Here is a 27,524-nt window from a genome sequence, read left to right on the forward strand (position 1 = left end):
AGCAGAGCACCAGAGGCGGCAGAGCAGTAGGAACAGGGCACCGTTGGCACAGCACATGCAGAATGCAAGTTGGCTGTAACAGCCCGGGGCTCCCAGCGCCAGCATCGATGGCACCGAACATGCAAGCACTGAGTCCCACACATGGGGGGTCAGACCCTCAGGCACTGCTGATGTAACTCTCAGTCTGTGGTTCTGGGAAAATCCTGGTTCAGCTCCTCCAATTAGTAAAAAACATATTTGTGAATAAGCCTTGTAACGAAGCGGTTAGCGCTAAAACTCTGCCGCCGCTGTAATTAACATCTTTGGTGTAGATGGAGATAGCGTGGCTGACAGGCACCTCATGCAGATGCTGAAGTCCACGAAGAGGTGACAGCATGCAGGGCAAGGCAGAAATGTGGCCAAACACGTGAACATTTTTCCTTCCCCTCACCCTCTACCTTTGCCCCGCTGTCACGGTGTGTTCCCATCAGAAGCAGTCAGAACTTGCCCACCACAATGTTTGGCATCAGGGCATTCCTACAAAAAATCCTGATTCTTCTGCACGTTACTATGTGTGTTGTTGTTGGCAAAACACTGATGATACTGTTCCCCAATGCCATGAAAAGATACATCCTAAAACTGGGTGAAAAAAGCAGAATGAATGAGAACCCGAAGTTCAGCTACGAAAACTGGGGTCCGACTTTTTTCAGCTTCAAGTATTTGCTCTTTGTGCTGAAGGTAAAGTGGAAGAGGCTGGAGGATGAAGCCCTTGAGGGACATCCTGCTCCCAACACGCCGGTGGTGACTTTAAGCGGGGAAGTTTGTCGCCTCTTCGACTTCATGCAAGGTCAGTAAATCAGCTGTGTAGACGGGTTTGGTTTGCTAAGACAATAACTTAGAAGAGGGACAGGCAGCTGGCATGAGAGTGCACAACACGGCAAACCAGACTCAGCATTCCCTTGATGGAAAAGATGCAGCACAGTCACGCCAGCTGTCTGCCTCTTGATTTTCAAAAATAACCCACATTTATCACCCCGGCTACAATATCCCCTCATGCCAGTACATTTAGGAACCTCTCGCAAATGCTGGCTCTGTCTGGAAATACCATGTCACTGAAAACCAAGATAATGATTTGTTTTAGGGAGAGAAGACCTGGAACCAGAACCATGTGCAGGGATTCAAGAATATTGGCTGTCATTCCCTGTACATAAAGTCCACACCAGCTCCCTTAGCCAGCTTAAAGCCTGGAAAGCACACAGTGGGTTTTTTTCCAGATTCAAAGTGGCTAGAAATAATGCAGGAGAAAAAGTAGCTGCTGTGTACTTTGTCCACTGCCTCCCACTGAGATCTCTGTAGAACATGGAATTAATCATTAAGCTGCAGTCTTGATCCCCACGGGAGGAATGGCATCCTTCTCTAACTCTGCTTTCCTAATTATATATAGATACAGATACATATATTTATGTAGAAAATAGGATGCAAATTTGGAAAAGAGATACACAACATCTACAGGGAGATACCCTCTTTATTAGCTTCTTCAGGATATGGATCTATGTTAGCAGCAGTTTTTGAAGTTAAACCTGGCCAGAAGGAAAATCTGAACAAATTTCAGATAATTTAGCATAACCATAGACTAAAAGAAGTGCTTTAAGATCTTGCAAATTCTTTCACATTGAGGCCTTGCAAACAGATGCTAACACCTGTGGGCATACGCTGTGTTAATTTGTAAGCAACTGCACAGACACTCTTGCCAGTGGCTTGTGTAACATTAGTTTAATAAATAATATATAACCAGAGTTCTGTTTGGACAGGAAATTGCAGAAATACATTGAAAGCATGAAAGCCTGTGATGCATGACTGAAAAGTCTGCAGCTTTCACTCAGCTCAGCTAGAACCGATGCCTCTGAAAAAAATCAAGACATGTCCTGTCAGCTCATTAAAAGGCATCAGGACTGTGTACTTGTCGATCCCTGAGCTGCTGTCCTTTGAAAAACCTTGCAGATGATGATGATGTTTAGTGTTTTTTCATTTCCTTTGTACTAAGGATCTCGGGGAGGCTGTGATGTGCTGCATGCTGTATATCCATTTCAGATCAGTTCCCTATCCCAAAATGTGGCTAATTTGCAAATCGGCTCTCCTGATGAGGACACGAGAGAAGCCGCATGACTGCACCAGCCCTCCTGTATTCACTGGGCTTTACCAAGGAAAGGGTCCCCCTCCGTTAAGCTCATTGCTGGATCTGGCACAGGTCAGAGCCGCACCAGGGAAAAGCAAGCGTCTTTATGCCTGTTCTGTTTAGATGCAGATGTTCTGCTGCCAATTTAAATGTCCTAAGAAGAAAGTTATGGGATAGCTGACTTAGCCTACCATTGCCCTGGAAACTCTGTGGCAGAGGCTGAATTCAGTACACATACTCCGTTCTGTCCTTCCTCCCTCCGCTATTTTAACCACCAACTGTCCTGGTTTTTTTTCCAGATAATAGACCTTTAATCTTGAATTTTGGAAGCTGCACCTGACCTTCATTTATGTTAAAATTTGATGAGTTCAACAAGCTCATCAAAGATTTCAGCTCAATAGCAGATTTCCTTATCATCTACATCGAAGAAGCTCACGCAGTAGGTACAGTACAAACATCACAGTAATGCCTACCAAAACTTCAGACACCTATCATTCCCTTTAGGAAGACTGTTAGCAAAGGAGGTAACTCCAAATGGAGAAGAAACCTTCCTCACATCAAAAGTTGCAACACCAAATCTAGGCACCAGTTTGTATCCCTAATTCTCCAAAGATATTAGTCACACATCTGACTTTACACCAAGGTACTCCTGCTGAAGACACTCATCTCTGTGAAGGTGGAACACATTGTTCTATCTTTACAAACTTCCTCTCAGTGTTGGTACAGCTCCTTTTGGAAGGATAAAAAAAAAAAAAAGTTCATAGAACAAAGGTTAAGTGTACAATGTCATCATGTGTTTTAAAAAAAATAATCCATTTTTAACATGTTTCAGGAACAGGATGCAGACTCAAATTTGAAAAATTTAGGAAACAGACTATACATGCTCCTTTATCTACACTGGACTCTAAGTAACACATTGGCGCTGATTTTATCCCAGGGTTAAGGCAGTTGTCTAAAATGTAACATTTACAGTTTTCAAGTTTTCTAACAGTACATCACTCCCAGTAGCTGAGAAGCAGGTAATAGTCATCAAAACCTTTTACTAGTTTCTGCTTTACTAGGAAGAGTTGTATGCGAATGTGCATTTGCATACTCCTGCAAAAGGAAGGGGCGCTTTGGCTCAAATGTTTCACTTCTCACAGATCTGGAAGTATGTTTCATTGGCTTAACTAGCAGGGTCAAACAGAATGAACAGACTGTGTTAAATGAACAGATACCAGCTCATAGCACTACTTACCATCATAAAATCCTCCCTGTGCCAATAATTTTGACAAACCATACCCAAATAGGATGTATGTCCCCCACCTGATACCCTTCTAGGGTTGATTTATGTGAGAAAATTTCAGCTAAAATATTTCCAAATCCAGGGCAGGGGAACAATACGGTTTACTGAAATTAAAGAAAAATAAAATAAATCTTGAGGCCATTTATTTCAAAAGCTGTAGGGCTCTCATACTCTGAGGGGGGGCGGGGCTTTCATTTCACAGCAAGTTTTGGCATTAGGAGTAAACTGCAGTATTCTTGTAACACAGTTTTTTGGGATATGACAGAGTACATTCCCACCCTCAACGGATATTCAAAGTGTTCCTTGCTAAATCCCTTTCTCATTTGTTTTAGATGGATGGGCTTTTAAAAACAATGTTGTTATTAAAAATCACAGAAGCCTCGAAGATCGAAAAATTGCAGCACAATTTCTTCAGAAAAATAATCCTTTATGTCCAGTGGTTTTAGACACTATGGAAAACCTGAGCAGTTCAAAATATGCTGCATTGCCAGAACGACTGTATCTACTTCAAGGAGGGAAAGTCATCTACAAGGTAAAAAATAGTAACAAGCACAATATATTGAGATTTTTTAAAATTCAAAATAATTTGAGGATGTTTTACATTTAACAGTCAGCATTTCATTCTTTTCAGGAGCTAAAAATTTCACAATTCACTGTAACAGTGGAGAGAAAAGGACTCGCAGCAAAACCAGTCTGGGCCTTTATAACGTACATATTTTATGTACACTTCAGTCTTGCTCAAATATTTATCTTTTTGCTCATTAGGAAACCTAAGTACATCTAAGCTGTGAGATCCAAGAATGCTTTCCAACTCCAGGATCCAGTTACACTGCCCTGTCCCAGTTACACAGCAGGGTATATAACCCGTGCATACACCATCTCCCATTCAACGGCTGCCATGCAGAGGAAGCCCATGCACACCTGCACACAGTTCTGGTGCAACAGCCAAGCTCTAAGGGACTTCTGCTTTGACTGCTTGAGCATCACTATGATTTTATTGCCTTTGCAGGGAGGAGTGGGGCCTTGGAATTATCACCCCCAGGAAATACGTGCCATCCTGGAAAAAATGAAATAGAAAAAGAAAAGGACTTCAGAGTAAAGATGGTCTGGATAAAAAAAGCTCAATTAATAAGTTTTCATAGACATGAGTGTAAGGAAGAATTTAAAAATAATATATTGAGACAACAAGAAAAAGAATACTATGTGTACATTTAAAGAACACCTATAATGCGGTTCATCATCTCTTTACCTAGGTTTTCAAGTCTCACTACAACCCCAGCTACTGCACTGTAGTATCTTACTATGCTTACACAACATGCAGTGATGAATAGTAGTTGGGTCCATTGAGCTGTCAGGACTGGATACCAACGCTTACATTTGTAAGGAATATTGTGCAGGATGAACTTCAGCATGGTAGCATTTGCAAAAGTCGACTGGCATGCAAAACAACTGATTTCACATTATTAAGGTTCTCTTTCTCTTGTATACGTACAATTTTCCTAAATAGTCACTTCCACTGACTTCAGAAGGCTTCTGAATAAGACAATCTCTATTTACATTTGTTTCTATTGATATTTGTTATGACAGTCATAGCATAAAGCACAGGCGGCTGTGACCCGATTGTAGAAAATATTTATAGAAACAAGGGACTGATCTGCAATTATTAAAAATCTATCAGAGCACTTCATACAGCTTTCGATTATTTACCCCCACCCCTCTCCTTCCTTGGGTTATTTCTAAGCATTAGTAGATGTTTATATTCATCCTATTAATCTCTAAGTTTGCGTTGATGAGAAAGTTGCCAATTTAAGAACTTTTGAAGGATTTGTTTGACAGTAGGAAGTAATACCCCCCACCCTTTAAGTATTTCACACTTTTTTTTTCTTTCTATTTAACTCAGAGTGCAAGGGAAATTTTTACAGAACATCAAGTTTTAATTCATACATTTTGAAAGCCTGATATAAACATACTAATTTAAACAGACTCAGTTATGAAGTGTTCTAGGGTAATGGTCTAGATTATAAAACTAGAAAGCTGTCACTACAATTAACAATAGTACTACACTTAGGTCAGACTCTATGATTTTTAAAGTGTTTTCCAACCTATGTGATTGCATTCTGTTACATACATTAAAGTAGTGGGGAATACATACTACATCCATACCTTCAAAAAACACTTTAATACAAGGTTTTAATAATAAATATTCTCTGCACTACAGATATAAAAATGTAACTTCTTTATAAAAAAAACCCCTGAGGTACAAATTTAAGTGGGACTTAAGTGTTTTCTGCTGTGCCCTCTGCCATCACCCGGTGCACTGACACAAAATGATCAAAGGCTGATTTGATAATGAAACGCAAGTAAGTGGCTTGGCAATCAGGAAGCTGTAGAAGGAAAAAAAATGTTATTGCATTCTCTGTAGTAACATAACAATCAAACAACTTCTGCAGAGTTTTTTAGACAGAAGGATCTAGATATTTCTGCATCTGTTTTCAAATTACACATAAATCAAGCCCTTTCAATACCACTAGCCAGCTTTGGAGTTTATTTAGATGACAGCAATTCAAAAAATTCCCTTCCCTCCTGAATACTGCAGCCTTAAAGGCAACAATTGAAGGAGGAAAGATTGCCACACTTCTGAAAAGAGCTCTCTCACATAGTTAGGAGCACTAGGCAGGTGCAATTTCATACCCTAATCTACAAAGGAGCAGTCAGGAATTGCAATTTCATATCATGACCTACAAATTTCTGTATCTAACATCAACCTAGCAATAATAACTGCCAATAAAAACATGTTTTGGTTTTTCACGATTTCTCCCCAGTTAGTCTAGACATCCCATTTCATGAACCGCTACTGACTCTAAATACTCACTGGAAATTCTTCCATTTGAAGCTGTCCTTCTGTGTGTTGCAAATCTGGAAAATGTATTTTAAAGCAAATAATGAAGAACAACATGCAATGCTGTGAGAAGTTTCCACTGGACTTCAGAGTCTGAGAGAGTTTAAGAACCATGAACTTACACTGCATACAAAAAATGTTTTTTTAAACAAGGTGATTTAAGAGAACAAAAGAACAAATACTTTTTGCAATATCCCAGTGTGTATATATCCCACTCATTACACTGTTTTATAAAATGTCACCCAAGAGGCATTAAAAAACCCCAAAACAAACAAAACAAACAATGCAGGAAACGGCTATTATATAAAAATGGCTATATACAGGAAACTCTATTAGACTATGTAAGTCTGTTTTTAATTTTTGGAACATAAAAGCAAATGCACAAGTAGTGCTTTTAGCCCTTATACAGCATTTTACATCTCCAAACTGCTACAGAAACCAGCAGTGTTCACAAACTTCATTTAAATGTGCCTATTAAGTTAATATCTAATAAAATAATCATCAAGCCACACCTGACTACTCGGCAAGTAGACAGGGGGTTAAAATGACTCACTGGAAAAGATCAACATTATTCCCACAAATTCCCTGCTGCTTCAGATTCACAGTCTTACCTTTTTCAATGCACTGTTCAAAATCTACTGGGTCTTCAGATATGCTTCTTTCAATCCTTAAGGTCCGCACTAAAATACATATGAAGCATCAATACAAATTCTGATTCTCTTATTGACAATTATATTTAATCCATCACTTTTCATCTACAAAGCACTTTAAAAGCACTAATTAATCCATTCTTCCTCTAAATTCTGGGTCAGGTAATACAACCACCACCCTCGTGTTCCAGGTTGGACAAACAGTAAATTTTCAGGACTTTTATGTAGCCTTTGCTCATGCTCTGACCTTGTAACACTCCTTTCTGTTTTTGAGCTCACGTTTTCCAAAAAAAGACTAAGAGAGTTCTGTCATACAAAATTATAAAAATCAATATTAAAAAAAAAATCATTAAAAGAGTAAGTATTGTAGTCCTGTCCATTAAATTAGAACTGCCATCACTGTGCAATAAAGCAGTTAACTATAAGCTCAATACAAGGTGTTAGAAGAACAACTAAGTGCTGGTGGGGTAGATTTTGTATTTTTTTATTTACTGATGAACAACTTTGGATGTGAAGGACAATTACTTTGTCAAGTTACACCTTTATGAACCTGGTAAAAGCAGCTCCTTACAGATTATGACATTACTGTGAGAATGTACATGTAGGCACAGACACCCACCTTAACAAGTACATATTACCTACTGCGGCACATGAAATCTTACCCAAGTAACACTGGATCGTGACTTTGCTGATTTTTACACATTTAGGAAAACCAACAATGAATTCCTGTGGGAACATGCCTGTCGTCGTCCAAAACGTTTCTGAACTTCTGTGGAGAGACAGGACAAAACCCCTGCATCATTTCCATCTACAACCATCCTGATGAAACATTGTTCTCAAACAAACAAAAAATAAAGCTGCAGAGCCGTTTTTACTGGGGGTACTTTAAGCAAAGCCCGGTAAGCACGGGGGAAGCTCTCCGCAGGTATCAATGCTTTGACGTTCAGGCTCCGTTCCCGAGCAGCACCTCAGGAGGACTCGGAACCTGCGGGGGTCCCACAGGTTTAAAATAAATACGTAAAAGTTCAACCGTGCTGCTGCAGCAGCAGCGGGCAGGCACAGGCCAGGGCGCGGCGGGGAGGGCGGCACCGTGAGGGACCCCGGGGGCAGCGGCCGCCTCCCGCCGGGCCCGCGCCCCCTGCGGGCCCCTCACCCGTCCAGGACGCTGCCGGCGGGGTGCTGCTCGTCGCTGGAGGTGGCCAGGACCAGGGCGGCCCCCGCCGAGCTCAGGCACCAGTCGGCGGCCCTCATCCCCGGGCGGCGCGGAGGGGAAGGCCGGGCAGGCCGCTGCCAGGCAACGGCGGCGGAGCCGCCCCGCCGGCGGGAGTGCGCGGTGCCTGCCGCGGGGTCCCGCCGCCTCACAGGCGCGGGGCAGCCAGAGCCCCGCCCGGCGCCCCCGGGAGCCGCCCGGCCCGGGCCCCGCGCGGAGGGCTGCGGTGCGGCGGGGGCGGGAGGCCGGGCAGCTGGCAGCTCGCCCCGCCAAAGGCCGGCGGCGGGCGGACAGGACCCCGGCGCACCCCCCGCCCCTCCGCCGCCGCTCCCGGCATGCCCCGCGCCGCCCCGGCCCCGCTCCCCGCCCCCGGCGCGGCTCCGCCCGCCGCCCGCGGGCGCTGCGGGATGGGCGGCGGGAGCGCCGAGCCGCGGCCCGGCTGACGGCGAGTCGGGGCGGCCTCTCACGGGGCAGGTAGGTGGGGGCCGTGGGCTGCGGGCAGCGGGGCCGCTCGGTTACCTGCCCCACGGCGGGGACCCTTCCCCTTGCGCCCCTCGGGGCTGCGCCGGGGCAGGGCCGATCCACTCACAGACCCCCCGCGCAGGGCCCGGCCCCTCCGGGCTGAGCCCGATCCCCTCGGTTCCCTTCCCCCCGCGCAGGGCCCGAGACCCTCAGCACCCCCAGCCCTCCTTCAGGCAGGGCCCGACCTCCTCCCGCCCGGCAGGACCGAGCCCCGGCCCCTCATGGCAGGCGCCGGCAGGACCCCGTCACTCCCCTGCCCCCTGCCGTGGCCCTCCGCCAGGACCCCTGCGCATGAACCAGACCCCCCCGGCACCGGCTAGGCTGGCCTGGGGAAGGGGCGACAGGGAGCTCCCCGCCCTCCCAGGGAGGGACATTCACCAGCAGGCTCCATTGCCCTGCTGCAGTCAGCCATTTGCCCTCCTCCATCCCTGGCCTGCAGCAGAGCTCTGGGGGTCGCTTCCCACACAGCCCCAGACCCCCTCCCGCTGCCCGTGCAGGGCCTGGGCCCAGCCCTGGGCCTCTGGCGGGCACCAAGCACAGAGCGGCAGGGCCCTGCCAGAGCAGAGGCCCTTCACCTCGCTGCCAGCCCTGGGTTCAGTTCCACTCGTCTGGTGTTTGCGGTTTGATGGCAGACGGCACACAGCCCTCTTCCACACTGCCTGCCCTTCCGTGTGCTGCAGGGTTACGTGACCCTGCTTGGGGCACTGGGGAGAGCAGCCAGGGTTTGGGGTCTTTCCTGATGAGTGTTTTCCTCTGTGGCTGTTCTTTACCTGTCTGCCGTTTGTTTTTGCAGAACTGGTCGAGGGGAATGTCTTACTGTCTCCACTCAGAAAGCCACTTGGATACTGGGCCAATATACGTGCGCGAAAATGGGAAGCTGCACATGGTAAATCAGGATGCAGGTGGCGTACAGAATGTCACTCCCAAACCGAGACCTTTTAGGCTATTTTCCAGAGGATTTTCGGTGGAGCTTTGCATGAACAGGGAGGATGATAGGGCGAGGAGACAGAGGACTGATCATTTCATCTTCACGTACACTAAGGAGGGGAACCTCCGGTACTCGGCCAAGTCTCTCTTCAGCCTAGTGCTGGGTTACATTTCTGACAACGTTGATCACATTGACTCGTTGATTGGTTTCCCAGAGCAGATTGCTGAAAAGCTCTTTTCAGCTGCAGAAGCAAGACAAAAGTTCACAGAACCGGTAACGGGACTGAGAGCTCTACAGAAGTTTACTGAAGCATATGGCAATTTGGTGCTATGTTCATTATGCTTACGGAATAGGTAAGTGTGTTCAGTAACAAGTATTGTCATCTGCTACTGCTTTTGCTAGCATGCTTAAAGCTTCCCTTAAATTATTCTCTCTCAAGATAATAATTAAAAAAAATAATAATCTCTCAGGCTTGTGACACCACCACCACTTAATGAAATAACCGGAGCCTTATCTGACTGTTCTGCTCACTTCCTTTTGTCCCATTCCTTTCCTACAAGTGTAGGTGTTGGTTTCATTCTAAGTTACAAATCATAATACAGGTAACAGATTACATCAACTAACAGGGGATTTTATGTGAAGGATTAAAGCTGCAACTGTTTTTTTAACAATAATAATCAGCACTTCCTTAGCAGTCTCTGTTTAATGCCTTCTCATGTATTTCATGGGATGACTTTGTAATTGCTGTTTATAAGCATTTCAACATACTTAGCTGACAGTACAGATAAAATACACCCTTGCAAATTGGATTTCTTTACTATAAGCTTGCCACCCTGATTAATTCTGGGGGCTTGGAAGATACACACTTGTAGGGAAGTTACATACTTTGAAGTCAGGCAGGTTTTACCTTAGTTTATTGCGGTTCCCATCCCCATATTGAATATGCTTCAACAAGGTTCTGATTAGAGTCTAGCACCAGTTTTTCCATCTTCTCAATGTTGTCCATGCTGTCTTTCACTAAAAGAGACTCCTATCAAGTTTAAAACTGGAATATGTTTTTGCTCCTGCTGAAGTCTTTCCCAGTAATATAACCAGTCTATCTTCCATCTGTACACTTGAAAAAGGGACGGTTTATCCAGTTTAATATCAAAGTACAGGCGTATTCATCTCAAGTGCCAAGGGTGTTCTGAGCACAGTAGGAATGTTTGAGCAGAGGTCAATTATCCTTTGTTTTATCCTTTAAACCTACTCCCTTTTTATCTCTACTACAGATACTTTTTATGGGCTTAAATCAGAAATGAAGTTACTTCTGGCATCTTTTGCCATTACAGAAAGCTGAGTTAAGTGTCGAGTCTTTGAAATCCAGGAAGTAAGGTATTAAGGCATTTTCTGATGAATCTTATTTCTAAAAGAGCCCGCTCTTCTCTTCACAACTCTGCTAGTGGTATCTCTCAAGAATTGGCTTGTGCTCTGACTATATGTACTGCCTTCCACATAGCTGAATTGCATGGCAAAGGGATTTGGTGGGGTAGTTTGATAGGTGTACTTGTAGTGGGAGGATATTAAGGTCCACTTATCTGCATGGCCAAAGAGATGTTCCTTGAGGGATCACATTAGTAAGTGCCCCTCATTTCAGCAGCAAAGATGCTGACCTAAGGGTTTGCCTTGCCATGGGGAATAAAAGGTAAATTCAGAAGAGATTAGTGAATTTGGGGCTTGTCTTGCCATGGGGACAGTAAGAGGTAAATGCAGAGGAGGTTGGTGAGGTAGTGACTGCTACGTGCTGATTACTGCATACTCATGCATGCCATTCCTTAGTGGTTTGTTCCAATCTCTAAACCTCCTACTGAATAGTTCCAGCACAGATGTTTGCATGGCTGTGGAGTGAATCAGATCAGGGAACCAACACAGCTAAAAAAATAACCCACTGAGTAACCTGCCTGGGGTGTAGTCACAGCTCTAGCTGGAATCCTGCAGGTGTCCAGCAGGACTTTAATCTCTAGTGAAGTATTTTATTTATGTATATAAAAAGTAAAATTTTGCGATTTGACAAACTATCCTGATAGATTTGAAGTAGATTTTAAACCTGGATGAACATGGGTTTGTCCGCACACTTCTTAGATACTGAGGAAAAACAGTCTGTGAAGTTGGTTTATGGTAAATCAGAATATATATTTTGCATTATTCAGAAATAATACAATAATAATCTGTAAAGAGGTCCCTAATTGAGATGCTTGCAGGTTGAAGTCTTAATTGATTGTCCAGTATTTTGAATCAAAGCAAAACCTTGACATTTGTTCAAGGAAAAGCCTGGGAATTCAGGTATGTTGTGTGCAGACCGCACATGAAAAGGTAGTTAGGACAGCTGGCTAATTTCTGTCAATTTTCACATAGGTTCACATAAGAAACAACTGTATTATAGGTATCATCTTAAGTGCCTGAACACTGATAGTTTGGGTTTTTTTCCCCTCTTTGCAGATACCTGGTTATCTCTGAAAAGCTAGAAGAAATTAAGTCTTTCCGGGAGCTGACATGTTTAGATCTCTCCTGTTGTAAACTGGGAGATGAACATGAACTGCTGGAGCACCTCACCAAAGAGGCTCTGTCTAGGTATTGATTTCTTGACACATAGCTAAAAATGACACCTTCTTTTCCTATTACTAAGGAGTTCAAAGAATCAGACTGTGACTTTAAAGGCAAGTAGCAATGTATAGGTTTGAAGGTTTTTGTTGTTCATAAAACCAGTTCTTGAGGTAAACAAAATACAGAATTTATTGTACACAAAGCACGTGATCCGTCCGGAGCACATACTGAATCATAAAAGGTCCTACAAATGTCCAAGATAATTAACTGTCTCATGTTTTTAAATCAACTTTTTTATAACTTCCATTGGCCAGGTAATAACTGCATCTTAAGCATTTGGAACAGTTTTACATTTTTATTTTCTTTTTTAAAGAAGGAACTTTATCAGCCACATTTTTAACCAAACCAGTGTTCCAGATAAAGATTTCTGCGAGGAGGAGGTTGAATATTTAGTTAAACATTTCAAAATAATAAATTTTGTCATTCTGTTTGACACTAAAGATTGAAAACCAGAAAATTTTGGAAATCCACATAGGCAGGTTGACTGCTAATTAGGGGACTGCTAATTTTGGTGCGTTTTGCATCAAGGTTTTGTCTTGAAGCACTCTGGAGAATATTTTAGTGTTATGTTTTCCCCTTGAGATTTGTTCATCTGTGTTACAATACCTTACTGCTTACTTAAAATCATTACCATATCTCTTACCAAATTTGTCCTTTCCCATTTGCCAAGCAAAAATGCAAAAAAACCCCTCTTTTTAGTTTAGTGTGGATTTGAAATTGGCAGCCTTGGTTTAAAGAATTTCAGTGTATAAAGAGCCTTATTGTCTCTGTTAGCAAATGCTTGTGCTCTAGGATTGGTTTGTGACTGGAGCTCTGGGAATAGCTGGTCAAGTAAGTGCTTCTGTTGAGCTAGCAGAGGCAATAGAAAAATATTTTTTAGTCCTACTACCACAGGCTTCTTGCTTACTACTTTTTAGTAATGTTAACAAAGTAGGCTGAAGGGTTGGCACCCGAAGACCCTAGCCTTCTGACACAGGTTTAGGACATGTTGCAAAACTGTCTAAAATAGTGACTATAAACTATGTGCTTGTGTCTCTCCTCGCAGCGTAAAACGGCTTCTCCTGAAAGACAACTCTTTATCAGATGCAGGCCTTCGCAGAATGACGGCACCAGTACGAGTACTGAAAAAGGGACTTGAGAATCTTTTGGTATTAGACTTGTCCTGTAAGTACTTCATGGTTTAACATTAGAACCAACCTGTATCCTTTCTGGTAAAGAATTTAGCCTCCTTAATACTGAAGGAATGCAATTAAACTGATGATTCCTATGAGCCAAGTACTCAACCCCAAATGTCACCAACAACTTTCCAGAAGGCACAGGTCATACCTGTAGTCTCAGTCACTTGCTACTAACATAAATATTTTTAATAGTTTGTGAGCTGTTATTGTAAATATTTGTATTCTGATCATTAGAGGGGGAAAAAATCAGTTTTGACTCACTTTCAAAACACAAAGCATACTACAAAAAAAAAAGGCCAAACCCCCTTGTTCCAATATCAGCTTTTGGAACCAATACATTCTTGGTATTCTGATCATCTTTCTCTGCATCTTGCAAGTTAGTTAATTATACTTGGTCTTACAGGTAACCCTAAAATCACAGATGTGGGAATTGGATACCTTCTTTCCTTCAAGAAATTGAATTGTTTGGACATTTCTGGGACAAGTCTCAAGGTAAAAAAGCATCTGCCTAAACATACTGGACAAGTGTAATCAAACATTCTTCCCCTCTGACTGCTTTTTTCCCTTTTCACTAGGACGTTAATGCCGTCATCAAGCGGATCCAAATACAGATTGGCCTCGTTCACTCAAAAGTGCCCCTGAAAGAATTTGATCATAGTAACTGCAAAACAGAGGGCTGGGCAGAACAGGTATGGGGTTTTAAGTCTGTTCTACTCTGTAGAAATTGTCCTTATGGAGTACTAAAGCACTGAATAGGAAAGAATAAGGGCTAAGAGTTGTTTCAGGTGATATTTCTGTAAATATTACAAGAAACGTTCTAATCCCTTCAAATGTTATTTCAGACAGTTTTGCAGTGGGAGCAGGCAGTTATGGAGGCCATCAAGCCACAAGACAACTTGAGATCCAGGACAGCAGCTCTGCACTTCTGTACGTAACTGCATAGAGACCACGTAGTTTATTTGTTTTCTTTTCTACAAGGAGTATTTTCATACTTTTGGGTTTGGGTTTTTTTAGTACAAATAGCATCTCAGGTGTATAATTTCAACCGTTTGTGTAACTGCATTACAATGTGTTTGAATCTTTTCATTTGTTAGACTGCTGGATAACTTTTAAAGTATAGCATGGCAGCATGCTTAGGGCAACATAAAACAACTGGGTTTTCTCCTTAACATAAACATTATTTTTCCCTCTGTACATTTTGGCAAAGCAGTCAGTATGCCAGGCTGGCTTGGCCAAAACAACTTGCAACACAAATATGCATTTTACAGCGTAATTCTGGTTTTCCCAAAATCTAAACTTGATTTTTCTTTCCCTGTAGATGGCAAGACACACAGAATAGAGGAAGTAGTCAAATGCAAGCTGGCGGAGGCAGAAACAAAAGCATCTGGAAATTTGCAGTTTTATAAGGAAAAAGTTCAAAATTGCCATTTACCTTTGAAAAAGGAGGTTGCAGGCAGCCATGAATTAAAGAAAAATAAAAAAAGAGTTTTGGCTGAACAAGAGAGAGAAAGGACTTCCAAACAGAAGCATCTGTGCCTCACTGTGGAGGACTGGGATTTGTTAAATACCTACTGAGTTACAAAGAAGTGGGTCTTTTGTTTGTTGTTTTCTTGCTGATGACAGGATTTAGACATACTGAGAGGGAGTAACAAAGGAGACCAGTATTGTTAAATCTGGTTGCTGTGATATGCTTGTGGGTTAACATATGCTTGGGGAGGGACAGGGTCGAGAAGGCTGACTGTACTACTGTATATTTTCAATACACAATTTTTTCAAATAAAGTTTTTGTTGTCATCCTTAACTAATTCTTCTGACGCAGGTATTATTCACAGAAATAGCTGGTCCTATCCCTCCTCCTCTCTTGCCTCCTGAGGGGCAGGAGGCTAATCCCTGCAGCTCATCTGAAATGAAGCAGCATTGTGCTTGTCAGGTGCCCTGGGACATTAATAGTGCTGGTAGAACATAAACCTCAGCCTGTAAGCACCAGGCTGTGCTGACAGAGCTCTGACAAAGAGGAAGCAAAGAGGGTAAGCACAGGCCCCAGTGGAGGAAGGCAGAGAGACAGTAACCCCTCGGTAACAGTTACTGCAGAAACCCAAGTTAGAACAGAACTCCTCTATCATTTTAGCCCAGGAAATGAAAGCTGAAACTGGGTTACTGTAGAGATCAGACTCTGCAGTTGTAATATATTCTCCTTTATAAGCAAAGTCAGTGCATTTGGGAGCATTCTGTGGTTTAAAACCCACTCTCAGTTTGTGTGCATGCCTGCAACATATTAAGTACTATCCCGTTTAAAACCATCCAGAGAAGTTTATAATTCAAATATGAATTGCGCATACTTGCTGTAAAAAACCTAGATACTCATTCTGTATTTGTCTGAAGCCAGGAGTACAGCTGTAATGCTGCAGGTGTGTTTGTCACTGAATTCCTGCCCTGAGAGTTTCCATCAAAATTGGCTGAGGTGCACAGTGCCTGTGGCTGGGCACTGCGACTATCACTGTGCCCGTATGCCTATAAGACCAAGAATTTACTACAGGTTTCCTCTACTAGTGCTTATTTAGAGGATATCTCCCTTTTACACTGTCGTTTGCCATAATTCAGCAACAAGAAAAGCAACACGTCCTTGGAAATCATAAAGAGGCCCAAGAAAACGAACTTCACCTCAAAAATGCGTAAAAAGCGGAACCCCTTTCTCTCTTTGTTCACTTATTGCTGAGTTTTCCTCGGAAAAGGACTACACACAAACAGAACAAGCATACTTGCATTCAAGCCCTACGTTTTTTTTTCCCCAGAAACTCAAGGCTATTAATAGCTTCCACTGACGAAGCTTCAGCGCTCTGCTGAGACAAATAACGGCACAAATAGTGACTTAGCAAAACAGCGTCTCAACAGGGAGGGAGGTGACTGTAGTGCTCACGTATAACCCCCCTCCTGCAGCTGGCTTCTGGTTCAGCAGCCACCACGGATTTCTTTTGCCAGTCCTTCCACCGCTGTGGAGATCTGCTCGTCTGACCGCGGAGAGATGCGTGTCTCAGAGAATCGCATACTCGGTTTCACATCAGCAAAGCAGCTGGGAGCTGACGCCTTGAGCCGGAAAATAGGCACATTGTGATTTGACATGAACGGTCTGCCCAGGTCACAGGCTTGTCAGTAAAATAGCACAGTACATCTTTCCTTTTCGGAAGAGGCGTTTTAGAGCACTGTTTCTTATGTTCTTCGTTCCTGGTACAATTACTCCTTTTCTGAGGTTTCTTGCTAACCAGCAGTCTTCCTCTTTTAAACACACCACTGTGTAAATTTTATCCTAGGAAGACTTGGACACACTTACCGCTATGTCCTCAACCCACTAATCTCTCTTTATTGCTCTCTGTGAGGCGCACAGCCTCCGATGACCAGGAACAAAGCAGTAAAATAAAATTACAGGAGGCGGCTCGTTCTGAAATCGATAGGCTCAGCCAGGTGCCTGCTTAAACTGCCTGCTGCGTCCCTGGCTGTTTCCAGGCTGGCTTCTGAGTCTTGCTGCCCACGGACCGCTGTGTTTCGTGTCTTCTCTTGGCTAGTTCTCTTCACAGGTGTAAATCCAGGGCAGGATGAGTCCCCTGTTCCTCTCTCCTAACCTGAGGCCGTTAATTGCAGCTTTGGCCTCCCAGGAGCACTCACCATGAAGTGATACAGGGACACCAGCCAGACAGCAACCCTGGGGCTCTACCCTGCAGGGACCAGGTGGGTCAGCTTCCCTGACACCAGTAAACCTTTACGGGCTAGCTTAGGTGCAGAGATCACATTCCTGACCCCATTTCTTTGTGGTTCAGCTCAATTACAAAGCTGAGAGATGGCAGAGAGGAAGACTGCATTTGGTTTCCTCTTTGCAGCCAGGAATACCTTTCACGTCCCCTAAGCCTGTCTGTTCCCTCAGCCTCCTGCTGAAGGAGAAAGAAGGTGGCACAGTAATCTTTCCTGCCTTAAGCCAGGCATTTACCTTCTTTATCATGTCTCACAGTAAAGTTAAGAATTCCCAGATCTCAACACTGTCCCCATCTAGCCAAGGCAAGCCACCACTTGAACTCTGCTGCAGTGGAGAAGCATCCCTCCACACAGCAAGCACAAACATCCAACTCCCCACGCTCACACGTTGCGTGCCCCGACTCTTTCCTCTTCACCCTTGGGAACATCTTAAAACCTGGCAGAGGTAAGCTGTGGCAATGATCAACAAATATTGGACTGGGAGAATACAGCAGCTGCCACATGGGTCAGTCTAATCAGCATCCTCTTCCCAACCACAGCAAACATCAGAGGCTCCAGAAAGTCATGGCTGTCCCAGTATCCTTGATATAGAGCAAAGTGGGTTTTTACCAACCACATCAGCCGGATCCTGTGCTGAGCGTCTCCATATTTTTTTTAACAGCTGATTAGTTCAATCGTTACCAGCTACAGTTATTCTGTTATCCACACACAGTTCCCATCACAAGGGATAAGATTCTTCTTCCTCTCCTCTCCCACCTTCCTTTGACCACTGCCCCGCAGAAGCACGCAGCAGTTGTAGCCTACCTGCCTGCTCCCAATGCAGTGAGTTTTCCGTGCATCTTCCCACTTCAAAGCCAAAGAACAGGCAAGGAGCCCATGGCTGAACCCCACCGGAATCAGAAGAAAGCTCTTCTTCCCCAGGAAGGAGAGGCTGACCCAGTACCGCTGCCTCTGAGTCCCTCCTCCTTCAGCTCCTCTTAAGAAATGCTGCAAGACTTCCTCACTGGTCATCCCAGAACATACTTTGGGGTAACAAGAGGAACAACAGCAACTACAATTAGCCAGGCTTTGTTTGCCAACGCAGCCTTGTTGAGGCGTTAGATGTCTGTGATTCTCCAGCAAAAGCGTGCATCTCTATTTCAGGCTTTGACTGAAGCTGGAAGCTTGCAAATGAGAAACGTTTACCTAGAAAACTCCTAACACCTCTCTTTGGAGCTGCAGCGCTGAATGCACCATGCTAACATTTTACAGGCACAGAGAAAGCAAGCTATCCATCCTAGCCAGGCATGGAGAAGGACAGCTTATTAAATGCAGCTTTAGAAGTTTCCCGTAGTACCTGTTCCGTTACACAGAGTTTTGCCATCTCATTCCAGGTGAAGTATGAGTCAGTGTACTGTAAAGCTGTTTTTAAAAGATTTCTCAGATCTACAGCTGTATCCCAGCCACAAGTTAGAAAAAACATTCGTTGCTGATACAAGTCATGGTGACATGCAGAGTTGCAGATCACAGGGCAGAGACAAAATGAGTGAATGGGGTTTTATTTTTAAAGATTGGTGACCTGGGATGGTGGTGGGAAAAAGGCCATCTGACATTTATTCTGGGACTAGAACCATAAGCGCACTCACTGTAAATGCAGGTTTTTCTTAGAGACGGTGCTTTAGACACAGGTGAGATTTTTCAAGGAGTGGAGACAGAGCGCATCTTCCTTAAATTTCAGGGGCATGTCCATATCTACATCCTGAGGACTGCTTTGAAGGTTTGGCTGTCTGATCCTGCTTTGCTGGCAGAGGAAACGAGCCATGAACAGATCCCCTGTCATCCCACGCTGCCCCAGGAGCAGCACTCTGTTTTCTGCTGCTCTCTGCTCTGAGGCTGCGACTTTTTTTCCCCTCCTTTCTTTGCCAACTTCAGTGAAAACACATCCCAGCCCCACGGCTGTTCTCAGCCTGCTAAGCTGCTGCTCCAAAACTGCACATCCCCAAGAGAAGTACATTTTATACACATGCTGGTTCCCTGCCCTGAATTGCAAGGACAGCTACACAGTCACAGGAACACGGTGATTTATCTCCACAAATGCTGAAACCTTTCCAGTTTTCCTTGCCATTACGCTCTCTGTGTTGGCCTTCATGGTTTGAGAGCACAGAGGTGGCCTGTGCAGCAGCTCCCCAAGGTGCCATCCTCAGCACAGCATTCCCAAGGAAGCATCCTGGCAGCATCAATGCAACAGCCTTCAAAGCCGCTGCTGAAGCCATCTGTGGACGTGCTTTGAACACAAACACTCCACCTGCCCGTGAGGCTCAGGAGTGTGAGGAGGTGTCGGAGGGAAATGCTAACCCAAGGACTAGGAAGGCTCACCTCACTCAGCTCCTGCTCTTCAGGGCAGGACTCAATGTACCTTCACCTGGCTGCCGGCAAGGCACCAGTATGTCCATACAGGAGATAGCCCTCACCACAGCTGGCCAGGCACAGTACCTGTGTGGGCAGCAGCTGGTGAACGGGCTCCAACAGCCATTGCACAGCCCATCACACCAGTGCTGCGAGGCAGCGCTCTGCCTGCCTGAAAGCGCCTCAGCCTCACGAGACAGGAGAGAGACCCCCCGAAGGTGTCCCACCGCCAGGGTCTGACCTGCCGCGTGGGCTGCCCCGTGGGTTTCGTCCCCATCTCTGTGCCGGCCAGTGCGCTGCCGCTGAGGATGTACTTGGGTTGGAGCTTCCCAAGGAGGCTGGTGGAGCGGGAAGATGCCAAGGCTTAAAGGTGACGATGCAGGAAGCACCTTGCTGCCACCAGCACTGCTGGGTGCCAAGACTTCACGGCCTGCAGATATACTCGTCGGACCAGCTGAGGCAGTGCTGGATGCTGTCCCGGCACAGCCTCCTGGGGATGCAGGAGCAGTACTCGTAGAGCACAGGGCTGCAGTTCCACCACTCTGACCCACACGGGGGGCAGGCGGCCACTGGGAGGGATGGAAAACAGAGAACAGAAATGCTTCTGCTCCAGTGACCTCTTACATCCTTTCTTATGTGGGTAGTGACCCTTCCACCCCCCGGCACCTACGGGAAAGCCACTGGTGGTGGTCCTGCGTCTGTGAACCCACTGAGGAGGACACTCGCTTGGTGCTACTTGTGGGAGACAACCACAGAATGTGACATTGTGATGACCTTCATAGCAGATGTGCCATCTCAGGAGGAACAGCTAGCCATAAGTTATTTGTTTGGGGGATGGGGTTTTTTTTCTTTTAAACAAGCTACTCTAGAGAAAGCTGCTGATACAGACAGGTCTTGCCCCAGGTTCAGAACCAGGGGGGTGACAGGAACAAACCTGCTGTTCATTTTGCAAGAGATTTAACAAGATGACTTTGAAAGCTGCTGAGGCATGCTTAGTCCCCCCAGCCCTGAGACGTACTCGCCTCCTGGCCCACAACCAAAGGCCAGTCTGAATGATCGTTGCCGTCTACAGCTACGCATCATGATGAAACCGCTCCACACTCAGCCAGCCACAGAGGAAGAGCAACTTTTGGGGCTGGAAGCAAAGCACAGAGCCTTTCCCCTCACAGTTGCCACCAGTCTTTGACACAGAGCCCTTGGCAGCCGACGGGATGGACCTTGCATGGTTCATACTCACGTCCTATCCCAGCTATTTTGTTTTAGTGACGGATGCCAGCCTCCAGGCATTGCCAGGAGCATTGGTGAGCACCATACCTGTACAACCTAGCTCAGTCCATCAGCAGAAAAGATCTTTTGCCCAACAGTAGCCAGAAGAGAGACTTACAGCTCCCCAGCTCGTCAGAACAGTCTCCACAGTCGTTCATCCCATTACACCTCTGATCGGCATAGACCCAGTACGCAGGGTTACTGCAGCGGAAAACCAGGAATCCTGGAAGGCTGTGGGGCAAGTCACCTGCAAGGGTGGACACACGGCACGTGAGCTCCGTGCACCAAGCACAGATGCACTGGCTGAAACAGGGGTGGCAGCTACCAAAGGCTGCTGTCATGGAGGGGTCGGTCGGTCCTTCCCCATGTGGTGTCAGGGTGTGAAGGATGCAATGGATGGGGAAGCTGCGGTTGGGGAGGGAAAGGGATGCTCGCGGCTGAGCCAGCAGCAGCAGTTTGGGTGCCCCAGGAGGCCTCTGCTTTAATGAGGTTTTTTCCCCAGGGTAACGGGACAATAAATTAAATACATAAGGATACAGATTGACTAACGGAGGAAAACTGCATCGTGGTTTTAAAAAACCCCCAACACATCCAAAAAACAAACTGTAGGAAGGTCAGAGGAGCTTGGAGTCTTTGATTCCTGGTTCTGGGCAGTGCCATCTCTAAGTATGTACCCTACAAAGGATCTGCTGGGCTCATCTCCTCGTGTACACAGCCAGAAGCACAGAGCGGGATTAGAGGGACACGGGCTGCTCTATCTCACAGCAGGAAGATGAACCCAGGGAGGACGGTCACAACAAAATCACTCACTGCACAGTTTCTCCTGCTCATCCTCTCCATTCCTGCAGTTGCTGACTCTGTCACAGACCTGGCTGGCCAGGATGCAGGTCACCTTGTCATCACACAAGAAGCCTGTCTGGTTATTGGAGGCTGCACAGAAGCGGTTCACTGAAGGCAAAGCAAGAAACACTTCATTTTCCAACATTTTCATGGTAAGAAGAACAGATCAAAGGAAAGAAAGGAGGATTTCTGAAATTCATTTGTTGTTCTGGAAATAACCAAGGGCCAGGATTAACCTCTGGTAGGTTCATGGCACAGTCTGAAAACTATACCAGTACTCTGAAGCATGATGGTGCTACCCAGAGCAACCACAGACCTACGGAGCAGGACACCGGAGCCAAGGAACAGCCAGTGGTGACTCTGGCTGTGCAAGGCTGGCATAGCCCCGCACTGCCCTGCTGGTCCCGCTCCTTCCTCCCGGCCTCCGCCAGGAACAACCACCCCACGCACGGTGATCGACACCAAGGCTCTTCTCATTTGTTTTCTGCCTCCCGTACCGAAACAGTAACGACTCTTGAGATAACAACCTGGTGCCTGCGGCAGGAGTCCCAGTGCCAGCGCCAAGCCCACGGCGCCGGTGAGGACAAGCAGTACCACAGCAGGGATGCAGACGTGCCTCCGTGTGCAGCCCCAGCAGGCACGGCGTGGCTGGCGGCGTGCTGATGGGAGGCAAGAGCGAGAGGTGAGGGGCTGGGGAAGGGTCTGGCAGGGCTGAGTGGTGTCGGGGTGTTTCGGAGGGGAACGGCACAGAGCCACCGGGTGATGTTTTGGGGGCTCTGCATATGGGACTGGCAGGGGGCTGCTGCTGGGGTGTAGGGCTTGGTAGTTGGGATTTAATATCTAACTACAACATTAAACACTGCCTCATAGGGAATTTCACTGCTTGCAATGTGGAAGAGCCTGTACTGCTGTTATGGAGCGCTGGGACCAAAAAGCACAGGCAGCACATCTCCATCTGAGCTCACCCAGAGCAACCGGATGCAGAAGGATGGGGGAGGCCAAGCCCCTGCCTGACCGGTGGGACAGCCATGCCCTTTTCACAGCAAAAGCAGCCAAAACACAGGGCAGGTCGGTGTAAGGCTGGGACAGGTGCCCTCCCAGAGTTCACGACAAAACTCCTCAAGGGGTAAAATTTCATTTTACAGCGCTTTGGTCTTTCTGCCCCAACAAGGACTTCAACGCTCCCACAGAACAATGCTGAATTATTAGCTCAAAACTGTGAGAACAGGCTGAAGAGCAGCCCATTCCCTCCCCAAAGACATCTCCAGGGTACAAAGGGCAGCGACCTTCCAGAGACTTCAACTTTCTGAAAGTCACGTACATCAGAGACCAAATCTGGAAGCTAAAGGCCAAACCCCCAGTCATTGCAACACAGCAGCAGCGCACGCAGGAGTGACGCTGATCCACCGCCCTCATCTCAGCAATCTGCAGCACCACTGCTTTGCCTCTAAACCAACACTGTGTTTTCTTGCATTCCTTCCTATTTCCAGACTGACAGGAAAAAAAATAAAATTAGTGTGGTCATCTGAGAAACACGTTAACTGGTCACTGAAGACAACTGCGTGTGTAATTGGATTTTGGTGTTTCTGAACTTAAAGAGCTTTGATTGAAAAATTAGGATTTGCCTTAGCTGTGCTTCATATTTACTCAGTTGTTGTGTTACACAAAGGCAAGTGAAGGCATGGCTGTTGCTCGATAACAAAGAGATCCCGGCTGCAGCAGCCACCCTCTCCGTCACGCCTGAGGAAGGATCAAACACACAACATTTCAGCTTAACAGCAGAGCGGGGAGTCACAGCACGCCTGTGTCTGCAAGACATCACCTTTCACCAGAAAGCACCGCAGCTGCAAACAGACAGCGTATAAAGTAATGGCAGCGATGAACTGTTGTTGCAACCCCATCTCCAGGTTTGCTATTGATTCCGTTTGACCTCACCTTCTCCTCCAATGGACAACATTTGCTCAAGTGAGTTTGGCTATTAAAACATATAGAAAGCCTACAGCAAACTCATTATGAGCCTGTGACAGACAAGGATTACCTATCATGCTACTATACCATACGACTGCCAACTCCAGGCCAACAAAGACCAGCTTAGGTTCATTAATTTTATAGTCTGCATCGTTTACTACACAGAAAGGGAAAAAAAAAATTGAATCAGTCTCAACAGACCACAAATACTGGTTGTATTTTACATGACACAGATAGTTTCAATTGATTTATACTTTAATAATAAAAATCTTAAGCTCTGCAACTTAACCATTACCTCTTTCTTCAGAGAAGGACTTTGTTGAATCAGAAGTAGCTACATCACCATTTTGCTAGAAGGAAAAGGATGAAAGACTGTTTACCCAAGCAGCACACAGGAACCACGCAAGGTACGTGCCTTTCTAGTTCTCATACCCTCTTACCCAGGAACACAGAATGTATTTCTTTACTTTTACACTCAAGCAAAAGCTGCCTCTGTGGAAACGTGGCCCAGATATAATTCACAAAGCCATCAATCAGATCACCTTTTAAATTTTAGTTACCTATTTGTAAAACAAACATGAATGTAAGTCTAGCACTCAATATCAATACTTCCCTTTTGTATTCAATTAGGTTAAGTAGAAATTACTCGAAATCTCCAGTGGAAAAAAAGGTCAGACAAACACCACTCCCAAGAACACATGTACTTTAGGTGACAGCTACATGTGAGATTCTTCCCTGAAGAGAAGGGCCATACCTGGGGGTGAGTTTTGTTCATGCCTCCTGGAGCTAAAGCCCTCACAGCAGCTCGAAGGACTGCAGGGAGTTTTCTGCACCTTAACACGAGTGATGTTACCAGGATACAAACCCCAACAGAGGTAGGAAAGCAAGGAGCGTGCTGCTGCCCGGGCACGCAGGTGGGAAAGGATGGGGAGGGCAGTGCCAAGCCCGTGATCCAGCTCCGGTTGGAAGCAGGTTCCTGGTTTGCTTCTCATTCCTCCTGGCTCTATCCTGGTTTCACAACAGGGCAGATTTTGGATGCTCAGAACCCCATCGCTACGCCTGATGCCAGTTGGGAAGATGAATGCTTACTTCTAGCTGATGCTGACTGCATTTACCCCGTGCTGGTCAGGGAGAACCCCCCCCTCGTGATAAAGGAGAAGAGAGTCTGATCATCTCTGTGTGAGCCTCCTTTCTCCCCACCTCCTCCCCAAGGCAGAGCTGACGTGCCGACCTTGTAGCAGCATCAGCCCAGACTCCTGCAAGACGATCAGACCTCAGCAGAGCTGTGCAGGATACAACCACCTGGAATAGCTTCCCTGCTTGGGCAAGGAGCACAGCCATTAGCAAATCCTCCAGGGTCCTCTCTTTTACTTGCAGACTTGAATTTCCAGGCCTGCAGTAAGTCTTAGCAGCTCAGCCTGTAGCAAACATGAACTTACAAATAGATTGGAGCCTTCTAAATGGGCTGCAGGTCTCAGCACCGCACATGCAGAGCGGAGTTTTGCAGCTTCAAGGATAAAACACGACGAGCAGGCAGCTTTGCCACAGGGGTAGGGGGGAGAAAAAGCACCGACATGAAGCATTCCAGGAGTTCATGTTGTTCTTGGTTGCAGGAGGGTTCAGAAGCACTTGAGTCCTGTGGATTGTTGCCACCTCACAGACCAGGATTCCTCCCCAAGCACCAGCAAAACTTGCTTACTGGGGCTGCGGGGAAGAAGCTGGCAGCTACATTGCCTACAAGCTGGCCCTGAGACAGTTTCCTCAAATTGATTCAAAGTGCCAAATAACACCCGACATGGAAGAGCATTTACAGCAGCTTCCTTCTCCATCCCCACACACACCTTGCTCTCCATTACATTAACACCGAGCCGATATACGCTCCCGGCAAGCGCATCCGCCAGCCCTGCACTCCTCTGCTCACAGACCAGCCAGGATTAAACACAGCCTTTCAGGAGTGCCTCCTTCCGCACGACCACAGCAATTTGTCCAAAGCAGAAGCTTCCCGCAGGAATACCTCACTGTTCAACTTAGTGCTAAGTAGTTCTCTCCCAAGGAGGATTTGGGGTGAAAACACCAAACGCCAAGTAGCAAACAGCCTGCAGGGTCTGGGCACCTGCCACACAATGGAAGAATGACAGATTAAGGGTTAAAACCTGGTGTATCTCAAATTGCAGATGTTTCACTTTAAAGAGCAATTTTTCGTTTCTAACCAGACCTGATACAGGACTATTTTGAGCCTTCAGAAAGCTTATCAGGTGACCATGGAGCCTGCCAAGAGCCCCACATAAGAGCCAGGTCAAGCAGGCTAGCTATGCACACCCCACAAAACTACCTATGATGGAAATGTTTAAAATGTGGAGTAAACCCACTCTTAAGAGGCAAATCTGTAAGACCTGAAACCTACCACCACCTATTTCCTATGCCGAGATCATAAAGCTCAGCTGTAGCCAGCCCAGCAGTTGGATTTCAGACCCGTTACCCCACATCAGGGACTGCTCATAGTTCAGAACACTGAGTTCATGGGAACAAGGTAAAAAAACCCACCCGAACACAACAAACCCCGAAATCTTTGCCAAAGATAGAGAAGCTGAAGAGTGAACACAGATCAAGATAACCAGTATGATAGGAGGCCACTGTTAATTCCAGCAGCTGGAAAAAAAGCCCTTGAAAGCAATGAGCCCCAGACGCTTGAGAAGATTGCCTTATTTGTGTCAAGATGATTCCATTTAGAATCTGATACAAGTTCAGTTGAACACATGCCTGAAGAGTATATAAAATGCTTTCCTCCTGCAATTTCAATAATTTCAGCTCCTTCATTTCAGTGGTCTCAAGCAGAGATCAAACCCAAATTGCTGCCTCTGAAACCGAAGACGTCAGTAAGTCAAACGTTTAACAAAAAACCGAGTAGGACAAGAAAAGTCAAATGCCAAGATAGCTTAAACGGTCCATTTAGATTAGAAATCTTGAAAAACAGTTCAATCACTGCAGCCTAGCTAGTATCTGATTTTACTGGGGGAAGATCCTTTGACAAGAGCTTACAAGTACAACACTTAAATTCTTCAGAGTCTGGCTCGCTCTGGAAACAGTAGTGCTAAGTGACAGACTGCCACAGGCACAGAGTTTCCTGACCTAACAGCACTTTACTGAATCACAGGCTTCAGCACACAGATCACTTAGCTGAAATGTCATTAAAACAGCAAACAAAAGACAAAAGCTGTAAAATTTGGGCGGAGATTTCCGCCAAATGAAATCAGAAGTTGTTTAACTCAGAGGAACCTAAGCAATAAGGGCAAACGTTTTGGAAGAGAAAGTTTTGGGTAATCAAGTCATCAACATAACAGAGGTTGTACAGTACACATTTGAAACAGGCAAATAGCCAAGTTTTCATTGAAGCTGTAACACTCCCTCTGCAGCTACACGTAATAGTAAAGGAAAACATTTTAACAGACTCAAAAACATTTCCATGATAGTTATTCAGTTAGAAAAACCTGGGATTGCTGAAGTCTGTTCTGGAAAGGCAATCCCAAACACAGTGATAAACCACCAGGCAATAATTGCTGAATTACAAGCCCATATTTACAAAGTCATTTCTGACCACCCGTTGCACGCATCACGTTTGATACTGCTCTAAGCGGAACGCTGGCATCCTGCACCAAACCAGCGCTGTATACTGAGGTCTGCACCACGCGAGTGAACATTTCAGCTGAATCACTACTGCAGAGGGATTTCCCACCCCTGCTATCATGCAAGTGGACAGAGTTCCAAAAACATCACACCATCGATTTTCACAAGTCATGCCCGAGGCCTCTGCAGTAATGCCACCCACACACAAAGGCGCCTGGCGATGGCTG

At 45.7% G+C, this 27,524-nt stretch overlaps 4 protein-coding genes across 5 annotated transcripts; 2 read left to right on the top strand and 2 right to left on the bottom strand.

Moving 5' to 3' along the window:
• The first annotated feature begins 439 nt into the window (after positions 1 to 439).
• Positions 440 to 5,086, top strand: DIO1 (iodothyronine deiodinase 1). Its single transcript, XM_040610428.1, has 4 exons — positions 440 to 826; positions 2,455 to 2,598; positions 3,773 to 3,972; positions 4,450 to 5,086. Exons 1-4 carry the CDS (start codon positions 496 to 498, stop codon positions 4,513 to 4,515), a joined length of 741 nt encoding a protein of 246 aa, XP_040466362.1. The 5' UTR covers positions 440 to 495; the 3' UTR covers positions 4,516 to 5,086.
• On the bottom strand, positions 5,007 to 8,355 carry HSPB11 (heat shock protein family B (small) member 11). Its single transcript, XM_040610429.1, has 5 exons — positions 8,143 to 8,355; positions 7,652 to 7,758; positions 6,951 to 7,019; positions 6,313 to 6,356; positions 5,007 to 5,824 (listed from the first exon to the last, which is right to left on the bottom strand). The coding sequence occupies exons 1-5, from the start codon at positions 8,238 to 8,240 to the stop codon at positions 5,717 to 5,719; spliced, it is 426 nt and encodes a 141-aa protein (XP_040466363.1). The 5' UTR covers positions 8,241 to 8,355; the 3' UTR covers positions 5,007 to 5,716.
• A 186-nt stretch (positions 8,356 to 8,541) lies between these two features.
• Positions 8,542 to 15,271, top strand: LRRC42 (leucine rich repeat containing 42). 2 transcript variants are annotated; one of them, XM_040610426.1, is made up of 8 exons: positions 8,542 to 8,673; positions 9,515 to 10,002; positions 12,128 to 12,259; positions 13,338 to 13,456; positions 13,874 to 13,962; positions 14,046 to 14,159; positions 14,313 to 14,397; positions 14,789 to 15,271. In XM_040610426.1, exons 2-8 carry the CDS (start codon positions 9,530 to 9,532, stop codon positions 15,043 to 15,045), a joined length of 1,269 nt encoding a protein of 422 aa, XP_040466360.1. In that variant the 5' UTR covers positions 8,542 to 8,673; positions 9,515 to 9,529; the 3' UTR covers positions 15,046 to 15,271. The 2 variants fall into 2 exon arrangements, with proteins under 2 accessions (XP_040466360.1, XP_040466361.1); XM_040610427.1 differs by lacking the exon at positions 12,128 to 12,259 and having other exon boundaries at positions 8,566 to 8,673.
• A 4,751-nt stretch (positions 15,272 to 20,022) lies between these two features.
• Positions 20,023 to 26,292, bottom strand: LDLRAD1 (low density lipoprotein receptor class A domain containing 1). Its single transcript, XM_040610836.1, is given in 6 exon segments — positions 20,023 to 20,168; positions 20,984 to 21,112; positions 21,676 to 21,813; positions 22,233 to 22,353; positions 23,958 to 24,023; positions 24,428 to 26,292. Coding segments are annotated over 6 exon segments (621 nt in total). The 5' UTR covers positions 24,449 to 26,292.
• Positions 26,293 to 27,524: the final 1,232 nt, after the last annotated feature.

This window comes from Falco naumanni, chromosome 11 (genome assembly GCF_017639655.2).
Source record: "Falco naumanni isolate bFalNau1 chromosome 11, bFalNau1.pat, whole genome shotgun sequence".
Lineage (NCBI taxonomy): Eukaryota > Metazoa > Chordata > Aves > Falconiformes > Falconidae > Falco > Falco naumanni.

Coding starts and splice junctions, on each gene's coding strand:
- HSPB11 (XM_040610429.1), bottom strand. CDS start 8,240: ATGAGGGCCGCCGACTGGTGCCTGAGCTCGGCGGGGGCCGCCCTGGTC. Junction 7,020..7,651: donor CACGATCCAGTGTTACTTGG/GTAAGATTTCAT, acceptor TATGTATTTTAG/TGCGGACCTTAAGGATTGAA. Junction 6,357..6,950: donor TGAACAGTGCATTGAAAAAG/GTAAGACTGTGA, acceptor TACATTTTCCAG/ATTTGCAACACACAGAAGGA.
- LRRC42 (XM_040610426.1), top strand. CDS start 9,530: ATGTCTTACTGTCTCCACTCAGAAAGCCACTTGGATACTGGGCCAATA. Junction 12,260..13,337: donor ACCAAAGAGGCTCTGTCTAG/GTATTGATTTCT, acceptor CTCTCCTCGCAG/CGTAAAACGGCTTCTCCTGA. Junction 14,398..14,788: donor GACAGCAGCTCTGCACTTCT/GTACGTAACTGC, acceptor CTTTCCCTGTAG/ATGGCAAGACACACAGAATA.